This window comes from Myripristis murdjan, chromosome 12, assembly GCF_902150065.1.
Source record: "Myripristis murdjan chromosome 12, fMyrMur1.1, whole genome shotgun sequence".
NCBI classification, from domain to species: Eukaryota; Metazoa; Chordata; class Actinopteri; order Holocentriformes; family Holocentridae; genus Myripristis; species Myripristis murdjan.
In genome coordinates this window covers 18,698,675-18,725,454 of record NC_043991.1, presented here as the reverse complement: position 1 = coordinate 18,725,454, position 26,780 = coordinate 18,698,675, and the positions used below count along the sequence as shown (strand labels likewise).

At 38.3% G+C, this 26,780-nt stretch overlaps 2 protein-coding genes and 1 long non-coding RNA gene across 3 annotated transcripts; 1 reads left to right on the top strand and 2 right to left on the bottom strand.

The window, feature by feature from the left end:
- Window positions 1–272: 272 nt before the first annotated feature.
- On the bottom strand, window positions 273–4,423 carry capslb (calcyphosine-like b). The gene is made up of 4 exons (XM_030065623.1): window positions 4,287–4,423; window positions 1,053–1,230; window positions 752–961; window positions 273–374 (listed from the first exon to the last, which is right to left on the bottom strand). Exons 1-4 carry the CDS (start codon window positions 4,421–4,423, stop codon window positions 273–275), a joined length of 627 nt encoding a protein of 208 aa, XP_029921483.1.
- A 3,399-nt stretch (window positions 4,424–7,822) lies between these two features.
- On the bottom strand, window positions 7,823–24,034 carry lmbrd2b (LMBR1 domain containing 2b). Its single transcript, XM_030065488.1, has 18 exons — window positions 23,898–24,034; window positions 22,813–23,014; window positions 22,609–22,721; window positions 21,174–21,272; window positions 20,874–21,041; window positions 19,502–19,712; window positions 19,302–19,376; window positions 18,603–18,716; window positions 17,507–17,690; window positions 15,981–16,162; window positions 14,147–14,280; window positions 13,153–13,258; window positions 12,945–13,042; window positions 12,731–12,834; window positions 12,561–12,607; window positions 11,781–11,898; window positions 10,967–11,093; window positions 7,823–10,453 (listed from the first exon to the last, which is right to left on the bottom strand). Exons 2-18 carry the CDS (start codon window positions 22,984–22,986, stop codon window positions 10,390–10,392), a joined length of 2,118 nt encoding a protein of 705 aa, XP_029921348.1. The 5' UTR covers window positions 22,987–23,014; window positions 23,898–24,034; the 3' UTR covers window positions 7,823–10,389.
- LOC115368999 (uncharacterized) lies at window positions 10,379–13,392 on the top strand. Its single transcript, XR_003929097.1, has 2 exons — window positions 10,379–10,500; window positions 13,155–13,392. It is a non-coding gene; the product is annotated as an uncharacterized LOC115368999 (long non-coding RNA).
- Window positions 24,035–26,780: the final 2,746 nt, after the last annotated feature.

The window sequence follows — 26,780 nt, the reverse complement described above, 5'->3', positions numbered from 1 at the left end:
GTGTATAGGCTATATTGCATTCTTAACTTATTATCTGGACAAATGATCTCTTCTTAACACATTTTTAAATGAGAAACCATACAACATACTTTGAAATCACATCTCCAGAGTGAATCTCCAGGGTCTAGTTAATACACGACTCCTCCTATGCAGCTAAAAGAGACTTTTTGAAAAAGGAGCACCGTGAAAAGCATAGAGAGTGGAAAAATCTGCTGTCCTCCTAATCCCCGCACACTCAGCTTGTTTACCATAATGAGTCTAGATGGAATGAGTCAAAGTTTCCAGGCATTTCTCATCATGACAATAAAGTAGACATCTCTATCGATGGATGCACTCACGCCTGCATAATAATTCATAAATTCCTCCTGGGTTACCTATTGCATTTAGAAAATAATGCCAGCAAAAAAAAAAAAAATTGTTATGTTACAAATATCCAAAATATAAACATCCTAACTTACTCAGGTATTAATAAAAAAATCAATAACAGAAATATTGAACTGTAGAAGACACACACCATATTCAGTCCTTGGGCTTGCAGATAAAAGATTGTGAGAGAGCCTTGAACTAGAGTAATGCTTTCTGTACTGGGATAAATAGACAAGTTCTGTATATACGAGTATCTTTCTCCTTAAGACTAATAAATAATAAACTTTACTTAAAAAATATTACTTTTAAACTTTACTTATAAATCTAGGAGCATGTTAGTAACACCAACAATGGAATAAGGCAGACAAGAAGCATTAAAAATTACCTTTCCATCCTTTTCGTAAGGAGAGTCAAAGTTGTCCAAGAATTTCCGGAAAACTTGGTCTTCTGTCCACTCCCCGTTTTGATACTTGGGGTGGTACTTGGCATTATAAACACCCCTGAGGTCTTCAATGGTGATCACCCCGTCTCCAGTCTTATCCAGCTTTCGAAACGCTTGCATGACCACCTCTTTCCTGGCGTTGGACATTGGGGGCTGGAAGTGAACACAACAAAGCATCCCAGATTTTTGTTATCATGGCCTTCACTTGAAGCAGTCAGCGTTGGTGCAGTGAATGTGTATTTACCCTGAGGGTGATGAGGAACTCATCAAAGTCGATGGTCCCGCTGCCGTCCCGGTCAAAGTGCTTGAAGAGCGCCGTGGCCTCCTCTTTCTCAATGAGGATGCCGTAGTCGTTTAAGCCCTTCAGGAACTCCTTGAAATCCAGGGTGCGGTTGTTGTTGTCATCCATTATTTTAAAGATTCTGGCAAACAGCGATTATGAGAACTGAGTCGTGATATTTTTAAGACTATAAAACAGCAACTTTCAAGTATGTGCATTTTTACAGATGAAAATAAATGAATGAATAAATTAAGAAGGTAGAAGACATCAAAGCTACACCAATGTAAAAACTTAGCAATATTATCTGCATAAAAGCACTAACAACTTGGGTGAATGATATTTTACATGATATTATTCCATTTAAAAATGAATTTTATTTAAAAATGAATCTATGTATCCATCTCTCTCTCTCTCTCTCTCTCTCTCTCTCTCTCTCTCTCTCCCTCTCTCTCTCTCTCTCTCTCCCTATATATCATATATATATATAGATATAGATGATACATAGATATAGGTAGATATAGATATATATTTGATAGATGGATATGGTAATTTTCCTTTTTAATATAATTTTAAATTATAGTAATTATAAATAAGAAATGTCAAAGTGTCCTTGAGTATGACACTGAACCCCTAACCTCTCCTGATGGGCAGCTTGACACCTGCATCAGGGCCATCAGGCTGTGAGTGGGTGAATGTGAGGCAAACACTGTGAAGTGCTTTGAGCAGTTGGTAGATTAGATTAGAACAGCACTATAGAAATGCAGTCCATTTCGTATATAAATATATAAAAAAATCTATATAATATATAAATGCTCTCTCTCTCTCTCTCTCTCTCTCTCTATTTATATATATATATATATATATATACACACACACACACACAAACTCACATATCTCTCTATTTATATTGCATACTATATCACACTGCTACAGTGTGAGCAAACAACAACCTCCAGCAGTGTGCATTCAAACAGCACGACACACAGTATGGTTGACACTGTGGAGGGAAGTGTGGTAAGTGACAAATAGGGCACTGGCCCAGCATAAGATCATAAGATCATAACATCAGGAAGTTATTCTGAATATCACGAGACACATGAGACAAGAGAGAAAACAAACACACCCAAGACTTAGAGACATCATTTGTCAGACATAATTAAACAGCCAAAAAGCTATTTTGAATCAAGGTTTTCCCGATAGTTGTAGTGGATGTGAGGGAGAGGTCCAGAGGGTGTGGAGGTGTGCCAGGTGTGGGTCTCAAAAACAGTTCTGGGGAAGAAAGTGCTGAGGTGGCAGGTAGTCTTGGTCAAACTACAAACTGGTGCCTAGAGGATGCTTTAACAACAGAGGCCTTCTTCATGGGCAGTGCCAATGGAAAGCCCTCTTGCCCTCTTCTTCATCCTAACATCATACTGAACCAGACTGTGACTGATGATGTCAGGTTAGTTTACATTATCTATAAAAAGGGACCAGGTCTGGTTGTGTCACTTGAAGAACTTCTTATGAAGAGCAGTGTTGTGTCATTTTCCCTAGCAAACTGTAATTGCTCTGTGTCTCATATGAGGCGTTGATCTCCAGGGATAAATGAGAAGGTGGGTTCCTCTGGAAGCCAAACTTATTATCAACAGCCCGGAAAACCAGCTGTCACTGCAGTACAAGCAGAGCCATCATGCACACTAGGCAGATCAGGTGCAGTCCTTAGGGCCCCATATTCCACAACCAATCACATCAATTAACCCTAAGAAACCTGAGAAAATTCACATGATTTCTTTCAAAAACCATGGAAACAGATGCAATGAGGAAATGAGCAAAAATGACCTAAGAATCAGCCAAAAAGCTTGACTAGCTCATTTGATGATGTTGTGGCAGTACTTCCAAAAATCAATTATTTGTTGTGTCATTGGCTCTGGTGAAAACTGAGTTAGCAAGCCAGTGACCAGAAGTGCATGACTGGAAGTTTGACACACACGCACACACAAAAATGAAGTGGCTGTGTCCATATTTCTGCTTAAAATAAGATGAATTCATAGCAAAACACAAGCTCCTCCAAATGTCTAAGGTTTTAAGTGCGAGGATCCCCTTTCTCCTGTGCATGTACACCCGAGTGGTGTCATCCATAAAACATGACCGTGAGTAGTTTGATGGACAGGTGGTTGGACGTACAGTCTCCACAGTCTAAAGGAAAGAGCACGCCAGCAACGCTTACTTTTTATGACACGTGTCACATCTGAGTGAAGTTACAGGCCTGAGCAATCTGGAGCACATTATGCTGCTACAGCCTGATTGGACTGGATAAAGATGGTGAACGAAGCTGACCACACAACACTGACAAGATGTCTCAGGATGGGTTTTAGATGAACCATTCAAGAGCCACAGAATCACTGGTTTTTAACCCTTTCAAACCTGAACAAATCCACTTGATTTCTCTCAAAAACAAATTAAAATTACAAGACTATTACCATCAAATTACCACAAAATGACCCCCCCCCTCCGCCCCCCCAAAAAAACGTAAAAAAAAAAAAAAAAAAAAAAAAAAAAAAATCATTACCAAAAACGTTAACAGAAAATTAGAAAAAAAATTCAAATAATTCCAAGAAAACATCCAGGCAAGTTTGCAAAAAAAGATGAGAAATTTAAAAAAAAAAAAGTAAAAAAAAAACAACAACAACAATAAAATGAAACATAGCATAAAAGTACCGTTTACAAGAAAATTACCACAAAATAACCAGAAAATGTGTTTTTAAAAAACTACAAGAAAATTACCAGAATTTTTTTCAAAAGTTCAAATGATTCCAAGAACACATCCAGACAAATTTGCAAAAAAGATGAGCAATTTAAGAAAAAAGGTTAAAAAAAAAAAATACAGTGACTATAAACATAACATAAAAATAACCTTTACAAGAAAATAACCAGAAAATGTTTTTTTAAATATGTGAAAAAAAAAAAAAAAATTAAAAGAAAAAGAATTAAAGTGAACTTTGCTTAGAGGGTGAAATTTAAAAAAAAAAAAAGCTTGCTCATGGGCTCGTGGGATTTAGACTGTCCCAGGTTTAATTTGAGCCATGCTGGGAGACTAGAGTGAAACCTGTGGCTGCTGATGACCAAGCCTGACCAGCACCTCACCTGCTCACACCAGCTCACCTGCCCACACCAGCACCTCACCTGCCCACACCAGCTCACCTGCCCACACCCGCTCACCTGCCCAGGCCCTTGATGCCGGAGGAGCCCCTGGCCAGGCATTGCAGCCTCAGCCTCTCCACGGGGTCTGAGCACACAGACAGCTGACGTTTGGCGTTCATCGCCATCTCTCGGTCGTGCCTCGATGTCCCCGCCATCACTGCAAAATGAAGTTATTGAAAAATTGCTATTGAAAAATGAACGGTGCAAAGATGAGGCCATGAATAAGAGCACTCAGGATTGTCTCCACTCTCAGCTGCAGGGGAAGGTTTTAAATTTTTGACATTGGTTTTGGTATGCAGCTTATTTCACAGTTACAACAACATGTTAGTTGTCCTACCAAGCCCCGCTTTAGTGGATTTTTGACAAAAATTAAGAACCAAATACAACTCTGAACCAGCTTTGTTTGTAAGCCATAATGTGTTGTCATAAATATAAACAAAACGTAACCTATTTGCAACAAAATTCATATTTTGACCAGCATTTGAGCTTATGGAGTATAACAAAATGTGCAATGAATATTTGTTGAAAAGAGTCACAGACATTTTTTGTCATATGTATTTCAAAAAGTTTTACACATAGCTGTTGGATTGGGTTTGTAAAGTTTGTTATACTATGAAAGATAGTATAATCATATAACCGAATAACCAATAACCAAAATCATTATTTGTAGTTTCTTGACACATATTTAACCAAACTAGTTTAGTCCACTGCAACTGAGGGACATAGCTTGTGAAATTACAAGATGAAATCCAATGCAGAAACAATAGCATTAAAATTGTTTTGAGTGCATTTAATTTCTCCATACATTAAAAAATGATTTTTATTTAATTTTTTTGCCTGTATTTGATATACGAACTGCATGGGATGACAGCTGCAGGTACATGGTACAGCCACCAGGAGACACAGCTCTTCAGGCTCTCTGTGGATGTGGAAGTGATGATACCTGTTTGTTTACAAACATTCTGCTTTGCTCTTATGAGCTGAGCAATATGAATTTATTTTTGATAACAGTGCCACAAGCTGGCAACTGGGGTTATTACAGCTGCCAGGCTCTGGGAATTTATTTAGCCTGTTTAAAAAAAAAAAAAAAAAAGTCAAAATTTAACTGTTACTGTATGTAGTAGGGTAGCTAAATGTATAAAATTATCTATCTATCTATCTATCTATCTATCTATCTATCTATCTATCTATCTATCTATCTATCTATATCTATTTTTTTTCATGTAGATAAAAAGCCTAAAGAATACATAGCCTAAGTAGATATATATATATATACAGACAGACAGACAGACAGACTGACAGACAGACAGACTGACAAACAGGCGGAATGAAAACCAGTCGCAGTCATAAGTATCATTTGTGTGATATGTAAGCTTTTCACCATTTCAGAAGATATAAAAACTAAAAAGTGAAGACAGCTGTCCGGGGGTGTAGCCTCAGCTTTAACCGGGGCGGTGAAGCAGGAAAAGCTAAACGTGGAAGTACGAGAAGAGGCTGCTTGCTCATCCATAAAACAGACCAACAGCCTTCCATATAATTTCATTTTATTATTATCATTATTATTTTTACAAATGCCCTCTGTCTGATCTAGTCAGATCAGGATGAACTTACCAAGAGAAGTGAAGAACAGTATGAGTTTACAAAGTAAACCTGCAGCTCCTCCAGCAGGAACAAACAACAGCTCTGCCCTTCTCCAAGCGTACTACGGTTGTTATGGAAACGTGACGTTCTCTTCCGTGAATGGCTCCTCAGCCAAAGAGCGTAAACGTGACATGTTAGCCTTAGCATTAGCCGAAGAGGACAGGTGAGTGGGAGGTGTGACTCAGGTAGAGATGAATGAGAGAATTATGTCCACTGTGGGTATAATTCATTTACTTTTTATGTCTTAAACGAGCCGAAATGTTATATACATACGGTGCATTGCTATTCTGACAAGAAAATGCATCTATTTCATACATGAAACAGGAAACAGCTTTGAACCAAAGTGTGTACTCACTCGGTGGTCCCAACACCACAGGATTAAGTCGTGAAATCGCGCCTGGAGGTGGTTAAAATGTGAAATTTAAAAAGATGTACAGAGTGACAGTGTGAGTTAAACATGCCGCAACGTCTCTAAGATCAGGCGGTTTCCTACTGTGTTGCTCAAACAAGTATGGGTCCTGTAATTTTACTGGTAAAAGGAAAAACCCGTTTAAGCCAATTGAGTTTCGTATGAGAGTCTGACCTTTAATAGCTCTTTGTCATTCAACACTTTTAATCAAATGTAGGCTGCTATAACTAAGTAAAAGTAGGACAATGCGCTATTCACACTCAATTTGATGGTGCAGTCCAGTCATTTGTTTTGTCAGGCTAGTGATACATCTGACTGTGGGGTATTTCTCTTTTATTTAGGTGTGTTGTAGACGTCAAAATAAAAACAAAACTAAAGAAACAAACCAAAACCCCAACAAAGCAGCAAATCAGAAAAAAGAGAAAATTCACCTCAATTTATTTTGGTCCCAAAATATTGTTTTATGTTGATGTTTACTCATCCCTCTCTAGTGATGCTGCTAAGAGCGCAGCAAATGTGTGTATGTGTATATATGTGTGAGTATGTATATAGATATAAAGAGAGAGAAACAGACAAACATATATAAAAGTCAACAAAAAGTGTCTTCCTGTGGGTCCAGACAGACATTACATGCAACACAATGTCAACGATGTTTTATTTCCTCCTGTGATGAAGTCAGATAAGCGTGAGTGGGACCTCACACTTGTTTCAGTTTTGAAACAAAAATTATATTTCCCCATAATGAAGTCTGGCCTGTAGCTGATCCTCCATGTTATTTGTAAAAAGTTATTTACAAAATGTTGCAATGTAATCTAATTGAATTGACTTTTGCAGCCAAAAGCCAAGAAGATGTACAGTTTGACTTGCAAGAAATGTTTCAGTCAGCAGCACTGAGGCTGCTACTTCAAGGCCTTTGATGTTTTATGTTTTTCATAGCCATGAGTTCTGTCTGGACATGATTATTCCAGAAAAAGATATTGTAAAATGAATTGCACATTTTTTTTTTTTATTGTTTTTGGACAGCCAAAGGAGAACTGACAAAACAGAGTTAGCTGGATAAATATACAGCTGTTTTGTGATATTGATGTGAGTCCCTGAAACAAAGATTGTTTTGAAATATGAAGTTACTGACTGGAATTGATAATTGGTTTAAATTTAATTTAGAAGATACTAAAACATTTTCCTAATTTTTAATGTCATCTGCAAATGTTATTTTGTTAATCTGTAAATCCACCAATGTAATTTAAAAATATAATTTTTTTTGTGTAAAAGTGAAAGTCTAAAATGTAATCTGAGATAAATCTACATTAACAAATGTACAAGTTTCCCTCTTGTTTCCACAAATTGAAATTGTTTAGATACCTTTTTAATCATAAAATTGAAATTGCACATTAATCCGTCAAAACATGTTTTAAATCATCTTTGTGTCAAAATATGTCCATGTCCATTTATCAGATTTCTAGTTAATTCCACTTTTAGACAAAACACACAACCACAGAGCAGCTCATACCTCAGTAAGTTTTATTTAATTACACAACACGGGCATCATAAACCATACAATATATCTTTTCTGCTGATAGTACACTAAAACACAGGACTGGTAGGGGTTGACAAATCAGAACTACTCTCTATTTCCAGGATCAGAAAAAAAAATGCATGGAGATGTTCAAACACAATAAATATTCATAGGCTATATTCAGAACATACAACCAAAACAAAATACTTCATCACCAGAGTCACCAGTATGAGCAGGAAATATCTTCAAGGTTTGTAGTGCTGTTTTACAAATACATCCTCAGAGGGAGCAGCCAACTCAGACTGAACAGATAGAGCTGTACACTGTCATTTACTGGGAGTTAACAGGCGCAGGGAAATGTAATAAATAGAAAGTGACATTTGACAGTCTGTATATTATTAATAGTAAGCCCATATATTACAAAATATATCAAACAATATTTACAAGAGTGTATGATGGATGAACACGGGGAGATCAGGGTCTCTGGCAGATGACAAAGGGAGATAAACACATTCAGTGCACATGCCAGTGACAAAAAGCACTCCACACGAATACCACAAGTATCCCGCAGACTGTGCTCACAATTTCCTCCTGCTGACGGCATGAAATTCAAACATTTGGACACAGTGAAGCCCGTTCTGAGATTCTCCTCCAGAAACTCACTGACTGACCTGATGCTCAGCTGCTCCTGCCAGCAGGATCTCTTGACCGAGTGGAAATTTAAAATGCAACAGATATTTAAAAGGTCACTTTTTTCTGTTTGTTTCTGACCCCTATTTTTGTGCGAAAAGTATTTACAATTCTTCAAAGTAACTCAAACCGTGGATGGGAAAACAAAACATCTGCCATTTTCACAGTATAGCGAAAATACATGGCAGTGAAAAACAAAACAAAACAAAACATGGCACGATTTGAACCAAACATTTGAACCTTTAAATATCATATACACAAATGGTATGGAACAACTTAAGCAACACCAAATAAGAAGTTTCAAGATCACAAAGCTCAGATAGTACTTCTTCATCTAAATGAGCACCGTTTTGATGTTTAAATAAACAGAGTAATCACCTCTGAACAAATCTGTACACCAAAGAGATTCAGTGTCTATACTTGACATAGATAGTGGAGTTTCTTTTGTATCAGACACAAATAGGTTGTTCCTACTTTACATGTTTGAAGGCGGAAGTATTGCTGCCGAAACATGTAAGGTAGGAACAACCTATTTGTGTCTGATACAAAAGAAACTCCACTATCTAAATCTGTACACCTTAAGAGTTACAGCCACAGTAATTCATGATCAAATCTCGCTTGAGCGCCACTTCTTTGATTCAAATATTTTCTACAAATGTGTCCTTCATACAGGATGTAAGAAAAGAATAAAGTTATGCATGAATATTTCAGATCAGACTCAGAGAAGATGGACTACATTGGCATCACATGAAACTGTGAGCGGTGACTTCTCTTCCATATTAATTCTTACAGCAGCAGAAATAACATTAGATCCACTGATCATCTATAAATCAGACTGAAAAGATGACTGGCAACATAAAAACTAACTGACAGTAAGAGTGAACCTTAGTCCTATGGTTAGTTCTATAATGATAATGATGATGATGATAATAATAATAATAATAACAGTGATACACAGATTAATAAAGCTGCAAGAATAATAGAAAATAAAACACAAATAAGGACCTTCACTGACCTTTCCATCGAACTGATCAAAACCGCCTTATCAAATACATTTCACACATGCATCTGTTGTATAGATACAGATTCTGTAAGGAGACATTAGTGTGCATATGATAGCTGAAATTATGAAGCTAAAAACTGTGCTGATGACTTCGGCCAGTCCTGACATGCAGCTCGAACAAAAAGCACAGACGGGGAAAAACTCAGGGAGGAATCTTGAGTTGATACCGACACGACTTGTTAGGAGACAGCTTTGTTCCTTCGTGGATTTCCTAAAATATTTTCCCTATGAATTAATCTGTAATGTATGACCAACATTTATCACGGTCTACATTCAGATGTTGTTCACAGGGTATTTCTATAAATGGCTAATCTGTATGTTGCAGCCCTGCTTTGGCTACAACCAGCACCTGGGGCTTAACAGGGAATTAAAAAATAACAAAAATACTGATAATACAATTTTTTGTATTATTATTCCTTCAAAGAGCCTACATCTACCTGCAGCCAAGCTTGACATGAGAAATGCACACAGCTCTTTATCTAAATTTCCAGTGATACATACTGAAAAAAAAAAAAAAAAAACTCATTTGTAACTGCATTTTCAAGGCTTCAAAAACAATGTTCAAAAGTCATGACTGTTGAGTTTTTTTCCGTGATCGTGCATCCTGTGAGACGAGGGGAAGCTTTACAGTGTAACGTGAGATGGGAGTTGTATGTGCTACATTCACGGGAGTTGCTCGAGTATCTCTTCCTGCTTATGGCCGTCTCTGCGAGGTGGATGTGAGGACAGTGATACAACATGTGCTTTCCAGCTTATCCCAGATGCTTCAGGTCTCCATCTCTTCTTTTTGTTTTTTCTCCCATCAGACATCATCAAAGATGCGGCTCCGAGAAGAGGACATGGACAGGTACCTTCCTCCTGTGTGCCTGCAGAACAAAGACCAGAGGGATATTTCAGAAAACAGGTTTAACGAGTAAGTTCCAAGGGATGAGATTACTGTGGTAACCTCTGCTCTGAAGCTGATGTGCAGAGCCTGCAGCATTTTACGTGGCACACAGCTGTCAGACGCTGTGTGTCCTTTTCTTGGCGACCCCGTCCACACTGAAGCCCAAATTGTTCTTTGCAGTAACCAGTTCCTTAGTTGAAAACTGTTAGAAAGTCTGGCTTTATTGCTTGGCCACAAAGTGACAACTCTGACATTTCCAAGGAGTTTGAAAATTTTTTTAGACTTGTTTTAAACTTGTTTGTTCCTCTTTTATTTTTGGTAGCTTTTGGTAGCATTTTGCAGTTGGAAAATCATAAAATTACAGATCCAATTTTTTTCTAGTGAATCAGAGGTAGATGGCATTTTTGGAATATGAGGCTTGAATTTGAGACTTTTTTTGTAATACACTAGAACAAGTGCGTTTTATGAATGAAAGGGCACAGGTCATAGTTACCTGCTGGAGTCTGCCTCGAGAGGGTCGTCCGTCAAAGAGTCGGCGTTGAAGTCTAATGGCTCTGCGTCCTGGAGCAGCTCGATGCAGTCTCTCTCTGCTCGACTCCCACCCCGAGAATATTTTGCCTCTGAATAATCAGTAACAGAGTCAACTGGCTGTTATTTCACTGCAAAACTCACAGGTTTAAGCCAGTGTCAAACTCTTCAAAGAGCCAAACAACCACAACACACCACACAAGATGACTGCTGATAAGGATGTAGACCGCTGTGCCCTTTAGCTCAAGTATAAGAAACTACTATATAACTATAATAAGATCAGCTTGAGCCACATAATTTGTAATTATTGCACCTTAGAATACAGATGAAGATAACCTCTACAAAGCCCCCTGCTTTAATTTCTCCAAATATACAGTTTTATAAAATGAAAAATAAGACAGATAATTTCTTGATCAAATGGGTCTTTTGCTTCATCTCCTACACTAGTTTTGGTCAGCAAAATTAGAAAAAAAGTTCTAAAATACACTTTGGAGAAACGTGAAGTATCTACATTTTGTCAATACTGTGGTCCTCTAAGTTTGTGTTGCACTATTTTTCAAAGGATTGTCTATTGGTAAACATATAGTTAGAAATACATGTTGCTGCTGGCAAATGTAATCTGCGTAATTTGAAATAATTTTGGCATAATTTTGGCATGCCTGACCTGATATCACTGAACACACAGCTCTGTGCAGCTGTAAATATTTGATCAGTGATATGAGGTAAAACTACAACAATTCACTTGCACTACTGTAACTGTATGTCTTTCATTCACTCACGTCTGTTAGCAGTGGGGTTCGCAGTATCAGAGTAGCTGGTCTCCTTCATTTCAGCATGAGTACCTCTGTTCCTGGCTGCGTAATCATCCCGTGGGTTGCCGTAGCGTTCCTTCCACTCCTGCAACACAGACAGCACATTGGCATGTTTGCATTTTGAGAGGGGTACACTGCTATTCTGCCGGTCACTCTGGCCATATTTTATGACCACCTCAAGGGAAAACATCCAAAAACTGCAAGCAAATTTTTAACTTCTCATTGCATAACAATTCAATTTGAATTTCAGTGGTGCTGTTGTTTTTTTGTTTGTTTTTGTTACCTAGAATTGTGCCTCTTTCATGCTTGATGTTTTGGAAGATTAGGATAAGGTTTCTAAATTTTGCCAATTAAATTCCAAAACATTTCCATCACTTTCCCATAACCACAAACCAAACTGTATTTGCGCAGCATAAAGAGAAAAGCGATCTTTACAACTAGCGTGTAGACATGCAAGACAAATAAAATATGTCTCATAGCAACCAACAGCTACGTCTCTTGACTCTGATTGGCTGCCGGTTTCCAAGAATGATACAAGATCTGATTTAGAGGAAATAAAATATATCTTAAATGTTCTCTCTTCTTAGATTGTAGCTTAACCTCTCAACCTTACAAGCATGAATAAAAATGTCCCTGACTTTTCCAAAATTTTGGGGATATTTCACCATTTTACAAAACATTCTCAAATTCAGTGACTTTTCCAGGATTTTCATGAATAAAAAATGTCAGAGATACTTGAATACTCACTCTTCGTCTGTTCTCACCATCTTCAATTCTTTGCCGTTTTCTTTTCTCTGCAAAGAAAGAGAGATTCCCTGAGTGCACATTTAGAGGTAAACAGTTCAGCATTTCGCTGTTTTTTGCTTTTTTGCTGCCCTGCCCTGTTGCAGCTGTTATCTACTTTCTCAGGGACTGACCTCGTCGGATCAGCTCCTTGCCCTCATCAATCAGGTCAGAGGTCATCTCGCTGTCACCCACGAACTGCTGGAAGCCCAGCAGGTTCAGGCAGCGGGTCCCCAAGCTGAGAAAAGAGTTTTTTACATCTTAGATCTAAAACATGTATTAACTCTCATCAGATATGTCAATGAAAGAGGAATGTGAGACTGAGAGGGGGTTTTAAATGTCACTCACCTGAAATATGTAGCAATACAGAGGATGACAATGAGCATGGGGTAGTAGATGTAGAAGCCATTCGCAATAAACGAGAGGACACGCATCGACCCCATGATCTGTGCAGAAAAAAAAAACAGACAGGAAGACATTTTTTCAGGGATGCTTCTAGGTGCTAACACTTCATGTGCTTATATGATGTTTTTGAATCTTATTTCATGTGATTTACAGAGGTGTAAGCAGTCTGTTCCTTCTTCTGGTGGGAGATGGCAGAGTCCATGTGGATCAGACCCAGGAAGTTCAGACACAGAGGAGGGGTCAAACGACAGAACAACCTGTAAATCAAGGGAAAGACAAAACATTACACAACCTAATTTTTGTGCAATTTCAAACAATAAAACTGGACTAGACAAAATAAAGGGCAGTTTAAAAAAAAAAGTGCAATGGAGACAAAAAAAAAAAAAAAAAACACACAAGATGCTGATCATGTGGCTCCCTAAAACAGAATCAGAATTTATGCTATTTAAGGCGAAAGAAAACTCACAAAAAAGAGAAGAGACGACAAGTATTTTGACAAATAGAAAATCAAAGGGAACGATCAAGAAAAGACATTCATTGCCAGCCTCAGCACCTCTGAAGCTGAACTGAGACACTGATGTGCAAACAGCTGGAAAATGAACTTGACTCCTGTGTCTTGTGTTGTAGCTGTGATGGTTTTCATTTTTTAGAGGAATAACCTTTAAAAGTAGAGGGCAAATTATTATTAATGGCACACTGGACAAACTGCACAACTACTGCACAGCTGTAATTTGATGAAGACTGAGTTATTTATAGGTTCTGCGAGAGTGGTTTTGCATGGACTGTATAATGAGCATGCAAGATAAAACTGACAAAGGAAAAATGTAATTTAGCCTGATAAGCACTGGCCAAAATAACATTGTAAATAACTTAAATATGGATAAATCATAGAATAATGTAAGGTTATTGCAGTTTTGATATGAAGTGTATTTCAAATTGTAGTTAGGATGTCAATTTTCTTTCTTTTTTTTTTTTTTACTAATTTTAAGGTAATGTTCTTTATATGTGGTTTCCAGCACAGACTATCAAATGAAATCCCAAGAAAAACTGTAAAACATCCTACTTGTTTGTATCTATACAAGTAGGATGTACATATCTATGTATCTGTATCTAAAAAGCAGACACTTTAACGTCCCGTCACTTACATGCCACTGAACTGGAGGCTGTAAGCATCAGTTTGATGGTGGGAAGCCAGGTAGTAGTAGTTGAAAACCCGGATGCGGAACACAGTGGAGTAAACGCAGGTACACAGGAAGAAGATTGTGACGAAGCACGCCATCTGGTGGACAGAGGTGACACCACTGAATAAGTAAAACTAGAACATCTTGTCCAGCTGTGGTTCTTAAACAGGAGTCCAGAGATCCCCAGCACATCTTGAGGTTATCCCATTGGATCCTCAGCAATATGGGGAATATCTTAATGTATCTGATAATTTAATTAACTGGAAAATGATCACAGATAGAAAGAATGTATAAGACTGACTATTGTAATCCTGGGTATCATGACTATTATCTCTGCCTGTACAGTGTGGACTGTTTTATAATTCAATACCAATTCATCAACAACAAAAATCTGTCTGTATGAGTCTGTTGGACAAAATCTTATCAAATGGGGATTTAAAAGATTCAAGAACCATTGTCTTGCAGCTATTATTCCTCACTGTGAGACCTGGCGACGAGAGATTTGATATTTATTCATCAAAACTCAAGATTCACATTTCATTTTTGGATTGCAAAAAGTAAAGATTGATTTTAAAGTCCAGTATCAACAAAAATGTAGTTGCTGGACTGAAAACAGGTATACTCCAAACAACCATGTGACAAACAAGGAACTAGGCTTCCAAGGGAAGTGGGTGACACCACACGCCACACCATGAGTAAACAATGAAAGAGTAGGATTCTATGGAAAGAGATTAATGCCAGCGGAAGTTAATTTTGATCTGCCGAAATGTAAATGTGTCCTGCTCATATAAAATTACAGGAATTTTAATAAACTGAATCAATAATGTAATTCATGAGGAACAATATGAAGTTGACTGTAATTAATATTACTGCATTTCACATTCAAGTTTATTGAGAGGCCTTAATCACTGCAAAGGGCTTTACAGTTTAACTGAACTGTAACAAAGTCTGTTTCCCGACCAGACTGAGCTCTCAGCTGTCACAGAGCTCTGTGAGACAAACATCTGGGGACTTTGGAAAAACAAACAAGCAACGATCGAATCTCAGTGTCCGCTGTTTTCACCTGCCACTGTGGCCTATTTCAGATGTTAATTCTGATGTGTTTTTGTACTTCAGTGTGTTTCTGACTGAAAAATAGCTGGTGCTAGTTAAGCAAAACAACACAGAAACTTGTACTAGCAAGTGAAAACTATTGAAAATATGCAAAAGCTAGAGAAAATGTGTTTTGTAACATACAGCAGGTGCTGGTTCACATAGCCACTACTGCACTTTGCATGAAACTCTTGGCTGGCCCTCACTTTATACCAGGAGAAAAATCCATATGCTGGTGTTTATTTTATGACATTGTCAGGCAAATTTCCTTTTTACAATTCCAACCTGTTGCCTTATTCAGATAAATACAGGCATGATCCTTCTGACTGATTCTTCCAAATCTTCAAAAATTACAATCAGAGCTTGGTAAAACTGCCCTTTCTTTCCTTGCTCCTTGGGCGTGGAATGAATTGCAAAATAAATCTGGAAAGATTGCCCCCTTTTTAAATACATTTAGAAATCTCTTTAAAAGGTATTTTAAGGGTGATGTGATGCCGACGCTGTGTTTTGACCTTTGATATTCCAGATCAATTTGCACTTCCCTCTTTTACTTGTTTAGCTTTTGTTGCTCTCATGACCAGGATTGCCTGGAAGAAGAGATACTGTATCTCAATTGGATCTTTCTGGATAAATAAACAATCTTCAACACATAGAACGTCAAATTCAGATTCACACAGTTGCAATATCACGTTCATGTCTGTCTTACCTCGATGTACAGGTAGTTGTAGTCTCTTTCAGCGAGCTGGATGAACACAGCAAACAGTGAGAGGACCGGCCGGGTGCTGAAGAAGGTGCACTCAGACCAAACCACGGCCACGCTGAACAGAGTCAGGACCATAGACAGCACGCGGTAAAACCACTGCTTCAGGAGGCATTCCCAGTACCACTCTGTGCAATGAGACACAAACACAAGGAACAACGATGTGCATTTGTGTGGTCATGGAATTTTCTGCACTAAATAGGTCAATATGCTGTGCCACAGAAATAAAAAATACTAGAGTCCCAGATAAATGCAGAAACTCATGCAGAACACACTGCAGTTTGCCATTGACTGCTTTTACAGCAGAGGTCACTGGATGCCGACTGAGATTTGTCTTGTTGTCACCCAGGCTGACTTCGAACCCAGGTTCCTCCTTCAGTGGTTGTCACTTCCCACCTCTGCTGGGCAATTTGAAATTGATCCAGCATCACTGACCTGACGTTTAAATACATCATTTTAATTATTGTGACTATTTTTCCCCAGTTCACTTTGTGGTAGTTTCCTTGCTTATCATGTTTCACTTAAGTTAATTTAGTTTTGCTTGAAACAACATGGGAACACCACGTTGATGAGCCAATTAGCAAGACATGATCTGAAAATTAGCACAAAAAAAAAAAAGGCTAAAAATTACAAGAAAACAGAAAACTAGCCATAAGATCAGTTAGAAATTACAGAAAATTATTAGAATATTAGCCAAAAATGACCAGAAAATGATCAAAACAGGTAAAAAAGGAGGTTAAACTGTGTTCATATTTATTGAAATTATATATTTAAATTTCTATTACAAGAAAAATGACCAAAAAAAGACCCCAAAAATGAAATATAAAAAGAACTAAAGTGATTTTTGTTCAGAGAGCGAAATCACACCTTTCAGGTTTTTCATCTTTTGGACCTACGCTGATCTATTCATGGTCAAACACAAAGGCCCATAACACAAGGGCATAGTGCTGCAAGACCACAATCAGGAAAATTTCTACAGTGAAGAGGTAGCACTTTTAATTAGAAAGAGAAGTTTATTATCTAATTATCAAATTTTATGTCATTCACTAACCAAAAAGTTGGCTATATTTAAAGACAATATAGTTATTGCAGTTTGTGGTTGTATTACCATTGCCATATTGCAATAAAAATGCAGATATATCAGCAATACGGGTTGAACTTGATCCATCATTAGAAGTACTTAAGAAAGCTTTTGTGGACAAACAGTCATCAATCAGCTCTCTTTGCATTCTGTGATAAAATATATTTTGCCTCATCTTTGTTAAAGGTGGAAGGCTATTTCAAGGAATCTTATTTTCTCTCTGCAGATTATTGACAGATAAACTATGACTTGTTATTTTTTCATGCAAGGTTAGAGGCGCAGACTACGTCTGTAGGCAGGAAAGGTATGTTTATGTTTGTCGATGGCAGAATAGATGTTGACAGGTGCTGAAGTGAATCCAACAGATCTTAAGGACTGTGCTCGAACCCACCTACAGTCGGCGTGTACAGATATCTGCTGAACCAGCCAGGAGGCTCTGCGGAGGGGAAGCTGTGGACAAACTGGTGGGTTGAACTGGTCTCGTTCTTGGCCACGTCCTCCAGATGGATGGCCTGCTGCAGGAGGATCTGCCACTGGACACGGGTCCTGTTGTGCCTCTGCACTGCATAGATCACCTGGATGTGCAAACCAAGCAGCCAAAACGACTTGTGAGTGCTGAAGCCGCTCACAACCAACAGTCTGCATCATCATCATAATCATAAATTACAGCAAGTTTTCAACAAGAACTTACTTTTTTTTTTTTTTTACCCCTTCTGGCATCTTTGGTCATATCAGTCCTTTGTCATTTTAATCACTGTATTGATTTTGGTATTCTAAAACCCACTGGCATGAAATTTATAAAGTTCTGCATTTTTTCATGAATTTTTAAAATGTAACCCTATGTCCACTGATAAGTCTATAATATATTTTATACCCAATAAATATACTCCCGAGTGCTTAACTCTCAAAACTGGGAAATTGAAAATTAAAACCATTTATTAAAACCGTATTTTAATCCCTGGTATTCTGTTGCATAAAATAACAAAATTAACAAAATTACAAAAACAATTCACCCAGAAAATATAAAAATAAAAAGAGGGTGAAATAAAAATCTTTTAAGGTGTAAAAAAAAACATGTGACTTATGTTTTGTCAGTCAAATCTGACAGACTTGGAAAGCTCACAGATCCCTGTCTAGACATTGCACTGGAAGTTGAAACATGTATGACATAGGCTACATGTTCATTGATTTCTGCATTTTTTTTTTTTTTTTTTTAAATGATGGCTGGTGTAATTTTGGTCTTTATGACTGTAAACAAAAACCACAAACTGCAGCTTATAACTGAATCCTGATTAATCAAAGAATTGTGATTAAATTGAATTGTGAGATCACTGTTGGTTCCAACTCCATCCTCTACTATTCACAGTCTGAGACAAACATATCACCCTGACCAACCAAAACGAGCGATAAAAAGCTCTGGTGCAATCATCATATAAGGGTGACGAGGAGGATGAATAACTTCTTTGCTTCCTGAATTATCGTCTCACCTGTTTGTGAAGCTTCACCAGGCTCTTCTCACTCGGGTAAGTGTTTTGTTTGTCATCAAAGTCTTCGTAGTCGTCCATGTTCCTGCCCATCTTCTCTTGGTAATCCACGGGACACTGTGGAGGAACATCATATCAGTTCAACATCACATCAGTTCAGTCTATCTAATTTACAATACATAATCTATAACACTTCAACAGTCTTGATGTTTGCAGCTAATTTCTATTTAGTGTCCGTCTTAGTCTTTCCACTAGAATGCATTTTGCTTTCAGTCATTTGAATTTTGTTAGCTTTACTTAATTCTACTGAATTATATTTCACATTTTTTTTTGTAAATTTCTTATTAAATTATTTGTTAGTAACCTGTATACATAAATTGATCCACATTCCTCATTATAGCTTCTGGTATTTTGTATCTAGGTTTTGTTTTTATACTGGACTGAAAATTTGCACACATATCTGTTCCCTTCCAAGGTGTGTTTTCTTTCTTCTATTTCTGGAAATTTCATCTCTTTTTCCTTTGATGACAAAAATATCATGACATTTCGTCACAGTTTTTGTCACCAAAAGGTACATTTTTGTTTAGTTTTTGTCTCATTTTTGCCCTAGAAAGTGTTGATAAATACTTCCTGTCACAGTTTTAGTCAACAAAACAAACACTGCACTTCAGCCTTTTCCGTTTTAAGTGGCATCTCACTTACTTTTCTGAGAATGGTGTCGATGTACTTCCTCAGTGGGTGGTTGTACTTGATGGATTCACTGACTTTTCTCACTTCCTGATGCAAAACAGATAAACAAACACTTGCTCAATTTGCAGAAACACACTGTGATGACTAAGCTTACAGCACGTTACGATAAGTGTCCGATGTCACGGTGGCCAAAGAGAGGAGGGCCTGATCACCTCCATGACGTCCTCGAGGTTCTCCTCAGCATCAGCTTTCTCGGTCATCAGTTTGGCAGCTTTGAAGTACGTCTTGATGAGCAGGTGTCCGCGCCGTGATGCGTTCCAGTAGGAGCGGGGGATTTCCACCAGTCCGTAGCCAAGCAACAGCACCAGCAGAAAAAGACCCCAGGTGTTTGCTGCTGTGATGCCGATGGTCTGGAGCTCATACCTGAGAGACACAGCAGACAGATCAAACCATACTGCTAATAGTTTCCTTTCTCCTTACAGTCAATAATCTGCCCTGTGTGGAGTAGCAGGCAGCTTTCAGATAACAGACATGATTAGACAGAATAGACACAATTGATTTCTGCTCTATTTTTGACTGATTGTTTCATCACTGATACATCTCACCAGTTCCAAGATCACATGCCAGCTTGTTAGTTAGCTGACCATCACTGTCTTGTAAACACGCCTGATTTCCCACCAGCTGGTGTTCCCAAAAGCTTATTAGAGTTCATACCCTCCACCAAAGCTATGCGATCCTCACAATGTGCCATATGCACTTCACATGGGTGACCAAATTAAACTTCTGTCATTTCTTACTTTTTAATTGAAGGTAGTGTTTTTGTTTAATAAATTCAAACATTAAACCGTGTGTGTGTGGTTCATTTAAGGAATATTTCTCTTCCTTGCCCTGTGGCCAAGTTTTTCACAAAGTTTTGCAATGTTTTGTGAATCCGTTTGGAAGTTATGCACCTTTTCATGACAGGCCAAACCCACTGCCATGCCCCACTTTGGCCAATCGTCATGAAAAGTTTATCAGCACTCTTGGCCCATGACTAACCTTTGCAAAAAAAAATGTTTGCAAATCTAATGCACAAGACTCTTTCCTCTTATCCTCCAAACAAAGCCAAGTCAAGTCAAGTCAAGTCAAACAAAATCAAGTCAAACAAAGACAAACAAACAGATTGAATGAGGAGAAAACATAACACCCACTGGCAGAAGTAATTAATCTTAGTTAATCTTAGTTGCTTTGTTAAATTAACATGAATTGAATGAGTGGGTTAGTTAGCTAATAAGGATAAAGCCCCAGCACTTTATTTGGTTTAACCAAGCTGACTGATCTACAGCTACAACTCAGATTGTGCAGGAGCAGGAACAGGGGCTGATGATAAGACAGTCTGTTAAGTCAGTCAGATATATTTTTATCTCATCCTTCACTTACACAGACCCTCACACACACAGCTCGCATTTTTCAGGAGCACAGTTGTTGCAAATTTGGCCATTATATAGACACAACAAATTCTTCATAGGATTTGGCTGCTGGTAGATTTCTGGCTGATGTTTTGCTAAAAATCAACAGTCAAGAGATTCTTGATGGTGCACTCACCAGGACAGATGCCACTTGGGGTGGATGGCCACGTATATCAGCAGGGAGCCGAAGATGAGCAAGTAGGTTCCATAATATATTGCATTCTCTATCAGCGCCGTTTTAATTTTCCCAGTGATGGAGAAGCCGCCAGAGCGGGCATACGACTGCATGAAAGGCAGCAGCAGCCTGAAAACACAAGTCATTCAACACAGTTAAGAAAGATCGAACCTGAATGGGGTAATGATTTCTAGGGTTAATTATATTTTAACTAAATACAGTCACATAACTTCAGTGTTTCCAGGGCATAATAACACCGACCATGTCAGACACTGGGATGTCCAGTACACCACTCTCCAGAACACAGGCATAATCCCATCAGGAATGTAGCTCCATGGCTTGTGGCATGACTTTTGAGAACTATTATAGGCAAGGAATGTAAAAGAAGAACAATGGCATGAGTAGTAATAGTTTACAGAACATTTGCACGTGAGAAAACAAAATGGTGTGTTTTGTTATTACTGTAGAAAGACGTTCACAAAGGGTGTGATGGTGCAGTCACACCTGCAAATAGTTTTCTTAAGTCTGACCCCTAGAGTAAAAAAAAGATCATTTTATTCCATTATTGGATTTGGTCTATTTACTCACAGCCCTCTAACTAGGAAACAGGAATGTGGAGTTCATAAGTGATTTGTTACTTTGATTGAATGAGGTCTAACAGATCTTATTCCAGTCCCTTTAACTTTAAGATGACAGGTTTGTCTGCATGTCTGCTGTCTACACTGGTTACCAGTGATTGTGAAGAGAGTGGGTGCTGAAGATTTCACAACACAGAATCAAAATCCTTCATTTTCAATTCTGAATATTTGACTGAAGCATCCACCTTATAATGTTCTGCTTCTGCTGCTAACAAAGTCGTTAACTTCAACTCTATAAAACCTTGTGTTTTTGGGGTGTTTCCAACGAAAACACAAGGTTGAGATTTTGTACTCACTCCTAATGAACAATGCCACACAGTCCTCTTGGATTCACATTTCCACCTTTCTCAGTATGAATATTATGTGCCACCAAGGTTTTAATGGCATTTGAACAACACTGGCCAAATGAGGGGGTACATTCTCCAGAGCTGAAATAAAACCACAGAACTTGAATGGAGTAGGACACTTACTGAACTGTTTGCCATGGTCATTTGGGTAGTACAAAAAAAAGTGTTGCTATAGTTACAATGCATGCATAGGGCAGTAAAGTGTGCCACGCCTTCTTGAGAACTGAGGAGATACGTCGTGCTGTGGCTCTTTCAGCAAAGTAGTAATTAAATTTTAATAGCTACAACCAACTGGAACCGCAAGTCAGCCCGGTGCAACCAGAGAAAGTTCTTTGCAATGGCAATGACCCAAGTAAAAATGGTCGTCTTGAATAGGAAAGTCTTGATGTGACTGCACCTTTAACGGTTTAACCTGCAGCTACTCATGTCTAATTAACCTCTATGACAGGCAACAAGAAGAACTTGTCCTGTGATCTCTGCAGACATTTTCCCCAGCACAGCTTCCATTGTTTGATGAAGGAAAGCTGTGTTAAGCTTTCATTTTCAGCTGTCTTTGTTCACTTTGAGGAAGAGTTTCCAGGTATCTGGGAACCAATGTGGCCAATGTTGTCCAGTGTCCAAGTTAAAGCCTATTTGCAATACTAAGATAACCCTAATTCAAGTTACTGCGTCCTACCAGTCTTTGCTGTGAGGCGCAGATCACATGCTAACCTTTTAGTTGGTGTGACAGACAGGTTTCCTGCTGTCTGATTGGACAGTGCTGGACTGACAGTGGAAAGAGATGCATGCTCCTCATGATCTATAATGCACTGCTTGTAGATGGTCTGTAAGAAGAGCATAAAGACAAACACACACTGTTACATTGTTCTTGAAGAGCCTTCAGATTAGAGAGTAAGGCTTCCACAGTGCACTAACCGTGCTGACATCCAGGGGCAAGATAAAGACGATGAGGAAACACAGGTACCAGGCCAGCAGCGTGCCAAACAGCACCATGCGCTGCTGCTTACGGAAGTCCCCATAGCGATGCAGCAGGAACAGTGCCAGGAAAAACACCACCACTATCTCGATGCCCAGTGCAGCCCCACTCATCCCGCTGCGCTCCTCTCAACAGCCCAACCTGCAATTGGTATCGTCAAAATGTAACCCATTTCACACATTTTTGTTTTATGCTGTTAAAGTTTCATTACTGCTGCCTCTGACACAACCGCACTGATAATGGGCGCAACAGACACAAACACATTCTTCAATTATGGCTGCTAATAATGTGTGCCTTTTCATGCTCTCACAGGATTCCCAGAGACATGGGGGTGTGCAACAAAGGGGTGCTGACCTGTCCACCCTGAAAGGCTCTTTTGTGTTATTCCTTTGAAGCACAACAGGGGTGGGAACATGATTGTGCTCTATATGTAGCTCCAAAATGAAGACGCATAATGCTTGCATTGTTATGACCAATTCATTAGCATAACAGGACATATCAAACCACATTATATCAAACAAGGGGACAGACTGGGGAGCAGCAGCCATCCTGCAACAAAACAACTGCAAACCAGACCAAGAATATTAGCCAAAGTCCAGTCCAGCATGTGATGACGACAAGACACAATATTGTTTGCCACATCCTAGAATAATTTTAATTGCTGTTTGGTATGTTTACATGTAGAACTTATATTGCTACAGTGAACAGTGGCAACTTAGCTAGGCTTTGCTTTGCCTTTATCAGACATGACGGCTGGGACAGGCAGCAGCTGGCAGATGGACGGACAGACAAACCAACTGGGCTGACTCGGCAGTATATTTACACTTCCACAACAGTACACTGATGCTTTAATAACACTTTATTCATTCAAATCATTTATATTTTGCCTGTTTCAAGGGATAGATATCCAGTCTACGCCCCATTAACCTGTCAAGTAGCTAACATGACAGCTAACGCTTGTTCGCACTGACAAGCAAAATATCAGCGGTGATAACAGAGGCAGCGCAGCCGTGTGGCCTCTTACCGTCGTTTCTTTTTGTTATGGCACCTTCCAGGAGAAAGCAAAAAGTCCCAGGCTGAGGTTTAGTGTGCGGTTTCCACTGTGTTTACTATGAAGTGCATCAGCTTCCTGGCTGGCGAGCTGGCAGCAGTCACATCCTGGTTTTCTACGAGGAGGAAGGAGGCGATGACGTCAGAACAGGACAGCCCGAGGAATGCTCTGCGCATGCGCGGTGTCATGAGAGATCAGCTGCTCTATGGAGGCGTAAGCAGGCTGAAGGGAAATGATGGTGTCTTTTTTGTAGAAATAAATAAATAAAAATAAATAAATAAATAAATAAAAAAAAGTCATGTGCTGTAGTGAAGTCAAGTCAATATTATGTATATCGCACCTTCCGTACGAAAACATAAAAGACAAGAAGGTATAAGATAAGATTAAAGCATAATATAATGAGCTGTTATAATAAAAATGGAATAAGATAATAATATTATTAAATTGAATGACAACAATGCTCATATTCAAATAAAAGTCTTAAAAGTTAAGCATACACTCAAACCTAAATAAAACCTGCAAAAAAAGAGATATGTTTGAAGAGAAGACATGGTTGTAGTGATGTGATGGAGAATTGTAGAAAGCAGGACCATACCGTGACTGAAGGCACCAAATGCTGATTTAGATGATAGATTTTTAGCCATAAAGATCTGGTTTGCATAACATTTGTGCTGCTGCCATATCAATTTCATGAGAAAGACCTATTTGTATTAGCATGAAAGCAATATGGGGTCATGAGCCAGTGTCGTTCTCTGATGATCCCAAAGAGGATGTTTCAGTTTTATTCTCCTCATATTACAAGTGCTATGTTTTTTCTCCCTTTTCTTGTAATATTCCAACTTGTGTTGAGATTTCAGGATATAGCCTACAATTAATAAATTTCAGAACATCACAAAATTTGGTGTTTTACTGGGAAAAAGATGTTTGTTTGTGTGTTGCTGCATGCCTGTCTTTTTTGCCCTGTAGACCTATTTCCTTGCACATAATTATAATCTGGATGTTTAAAATAATTTTTTTTTTTTTTAAATTCTTTCTCTCTCTAAATGTTATATTACTTATCATTGTGCATACTGATAATGATACTATCAACAATACAAATACCAATAAAAGTAACCATAGAATTAGTACAGTTGTGTGAAATAAACGTGACTGTCTGTAAGGATAAAAATGATCATTGTGCCATCTGCTGTTGAGAAGAAGAACTGCAGTTTTAGCTGCAAAGCAAACCAGAATAACAATGAGAAAGAAAAAAAAAAACACCTGGGGACAATAAAAGGGCATTTCATCCATTTTCCAAACATTTTTTCATGCTATGTGAAAGTGTAAAGAGTGGATGCTTGTGGCTTGTGGTAATTGTGTAAATATTCTCTAAATGTCACATTTATTTTATTTAATGTACTTTACTGCATACTGCTTTGACAAACTTCATGATTTTAAGTGCATGAGTAAAATTCAATAGTGCAACATCAGTATGGGCATTTAATTGTCAGGACTTTGCTGTTTCCCACCTTATTAGATTATCGTAATCACAGGGCCGGAGCCACCAAGTCAAAAGTCAGGGGGCGGATTTTATTTTTTCTTTCACATAAAAGTAAATCAACAGGTTGATATCAGTCTTATTGTGTGTATATACAAACCCTTTGAAACCCAGGAGCTTTTTGAAAGTTTTATTTCACCCTCCTAATAAATTAACTTTATTCTTTTTGTTTTTCATGTTTGTTTGTTTTCTTAATTCAGTTGTTGGGGATAAATTTGTGATAATATCTTTATCTTATTATGATATATACACTATATTTAAAATAGTTATAAATAGCCTTCTTTTAACTTCCTAATATTTTGCTTGTTTTGGTGATTGCTTTGTTTTATTCTTTTTAGCTAATTTCTTACTGATATTGCATGTTGATACTGCATGTTGGCTTTTCCCCATGTTTTTGAAAGAAATCATGCCAATATGATCAGCTTTCAGAGGTTTAAATAGCTTGTGACAGGCAATAGAGATGAACAATGTGATAGGGGCTAACTATTTAGTGGCTGGACTAACCATAAGTAGAATATGTCCCATGTAGAAATTAGTATGTAGATTTTAACTCGTGGTTATACTGAACACAAGTCAGCAAAATGAGCCACCACAGCAACCCAAAGATATAACTGTAGAAAGAGGGAAAATTGACAAGTGGTTGTTTGCTGTATGAAAACTAACATTTTTATTTACCACCACAACACTGGTCACTGCAGCATGTCCTAAATCAGAATTCACTCAAGTCATTTCAAAACATGCAAGTGTGCACGTTCGGTCAATCTGCAATTAATGATTCACTCAGACGACGAAGGCAGCAAGTCTATTTTAGGGTCACGTAATGTAAACCTGATCCTTCTCCTCTTGAACTCCATCATGCCGTGGGTTTATCCCTAAACAAATATTTACATGATCATCCTGCCAAAAACCTTCGGGTTATTTCATAACTCTGTTCCACATTGCTAACAAGGTCAATACAAGCCAAATTGAGCCGCAGTATTTGATGTTGTTTTGCAATCTGTTGTGACATCCAATCAGTCCAGTCTATCTGCATACTATAATGTAACAGCTTGGCCTCTCCCTGTTGCTGTGACCCGCTCTACGGCAATGTACATTATCACAAACTTCAGGAGAAAGTTGGAGACTCCAGCCAGTGACCGTAAAGCTGCCGGTTGTAATGTTTGCAAATGTGCATATAAGGCAAGACGGACAGCACTTTGATTTGCTTGGAGCGCCTGAATCTGCTCTCTGGAGCCAGACTGGTTGCACAAAGTAGGCTACGCTCAGGGTATACTGACACACTTTTAATACTTTTAATGTTTTTAAGGTGATATTCTTTG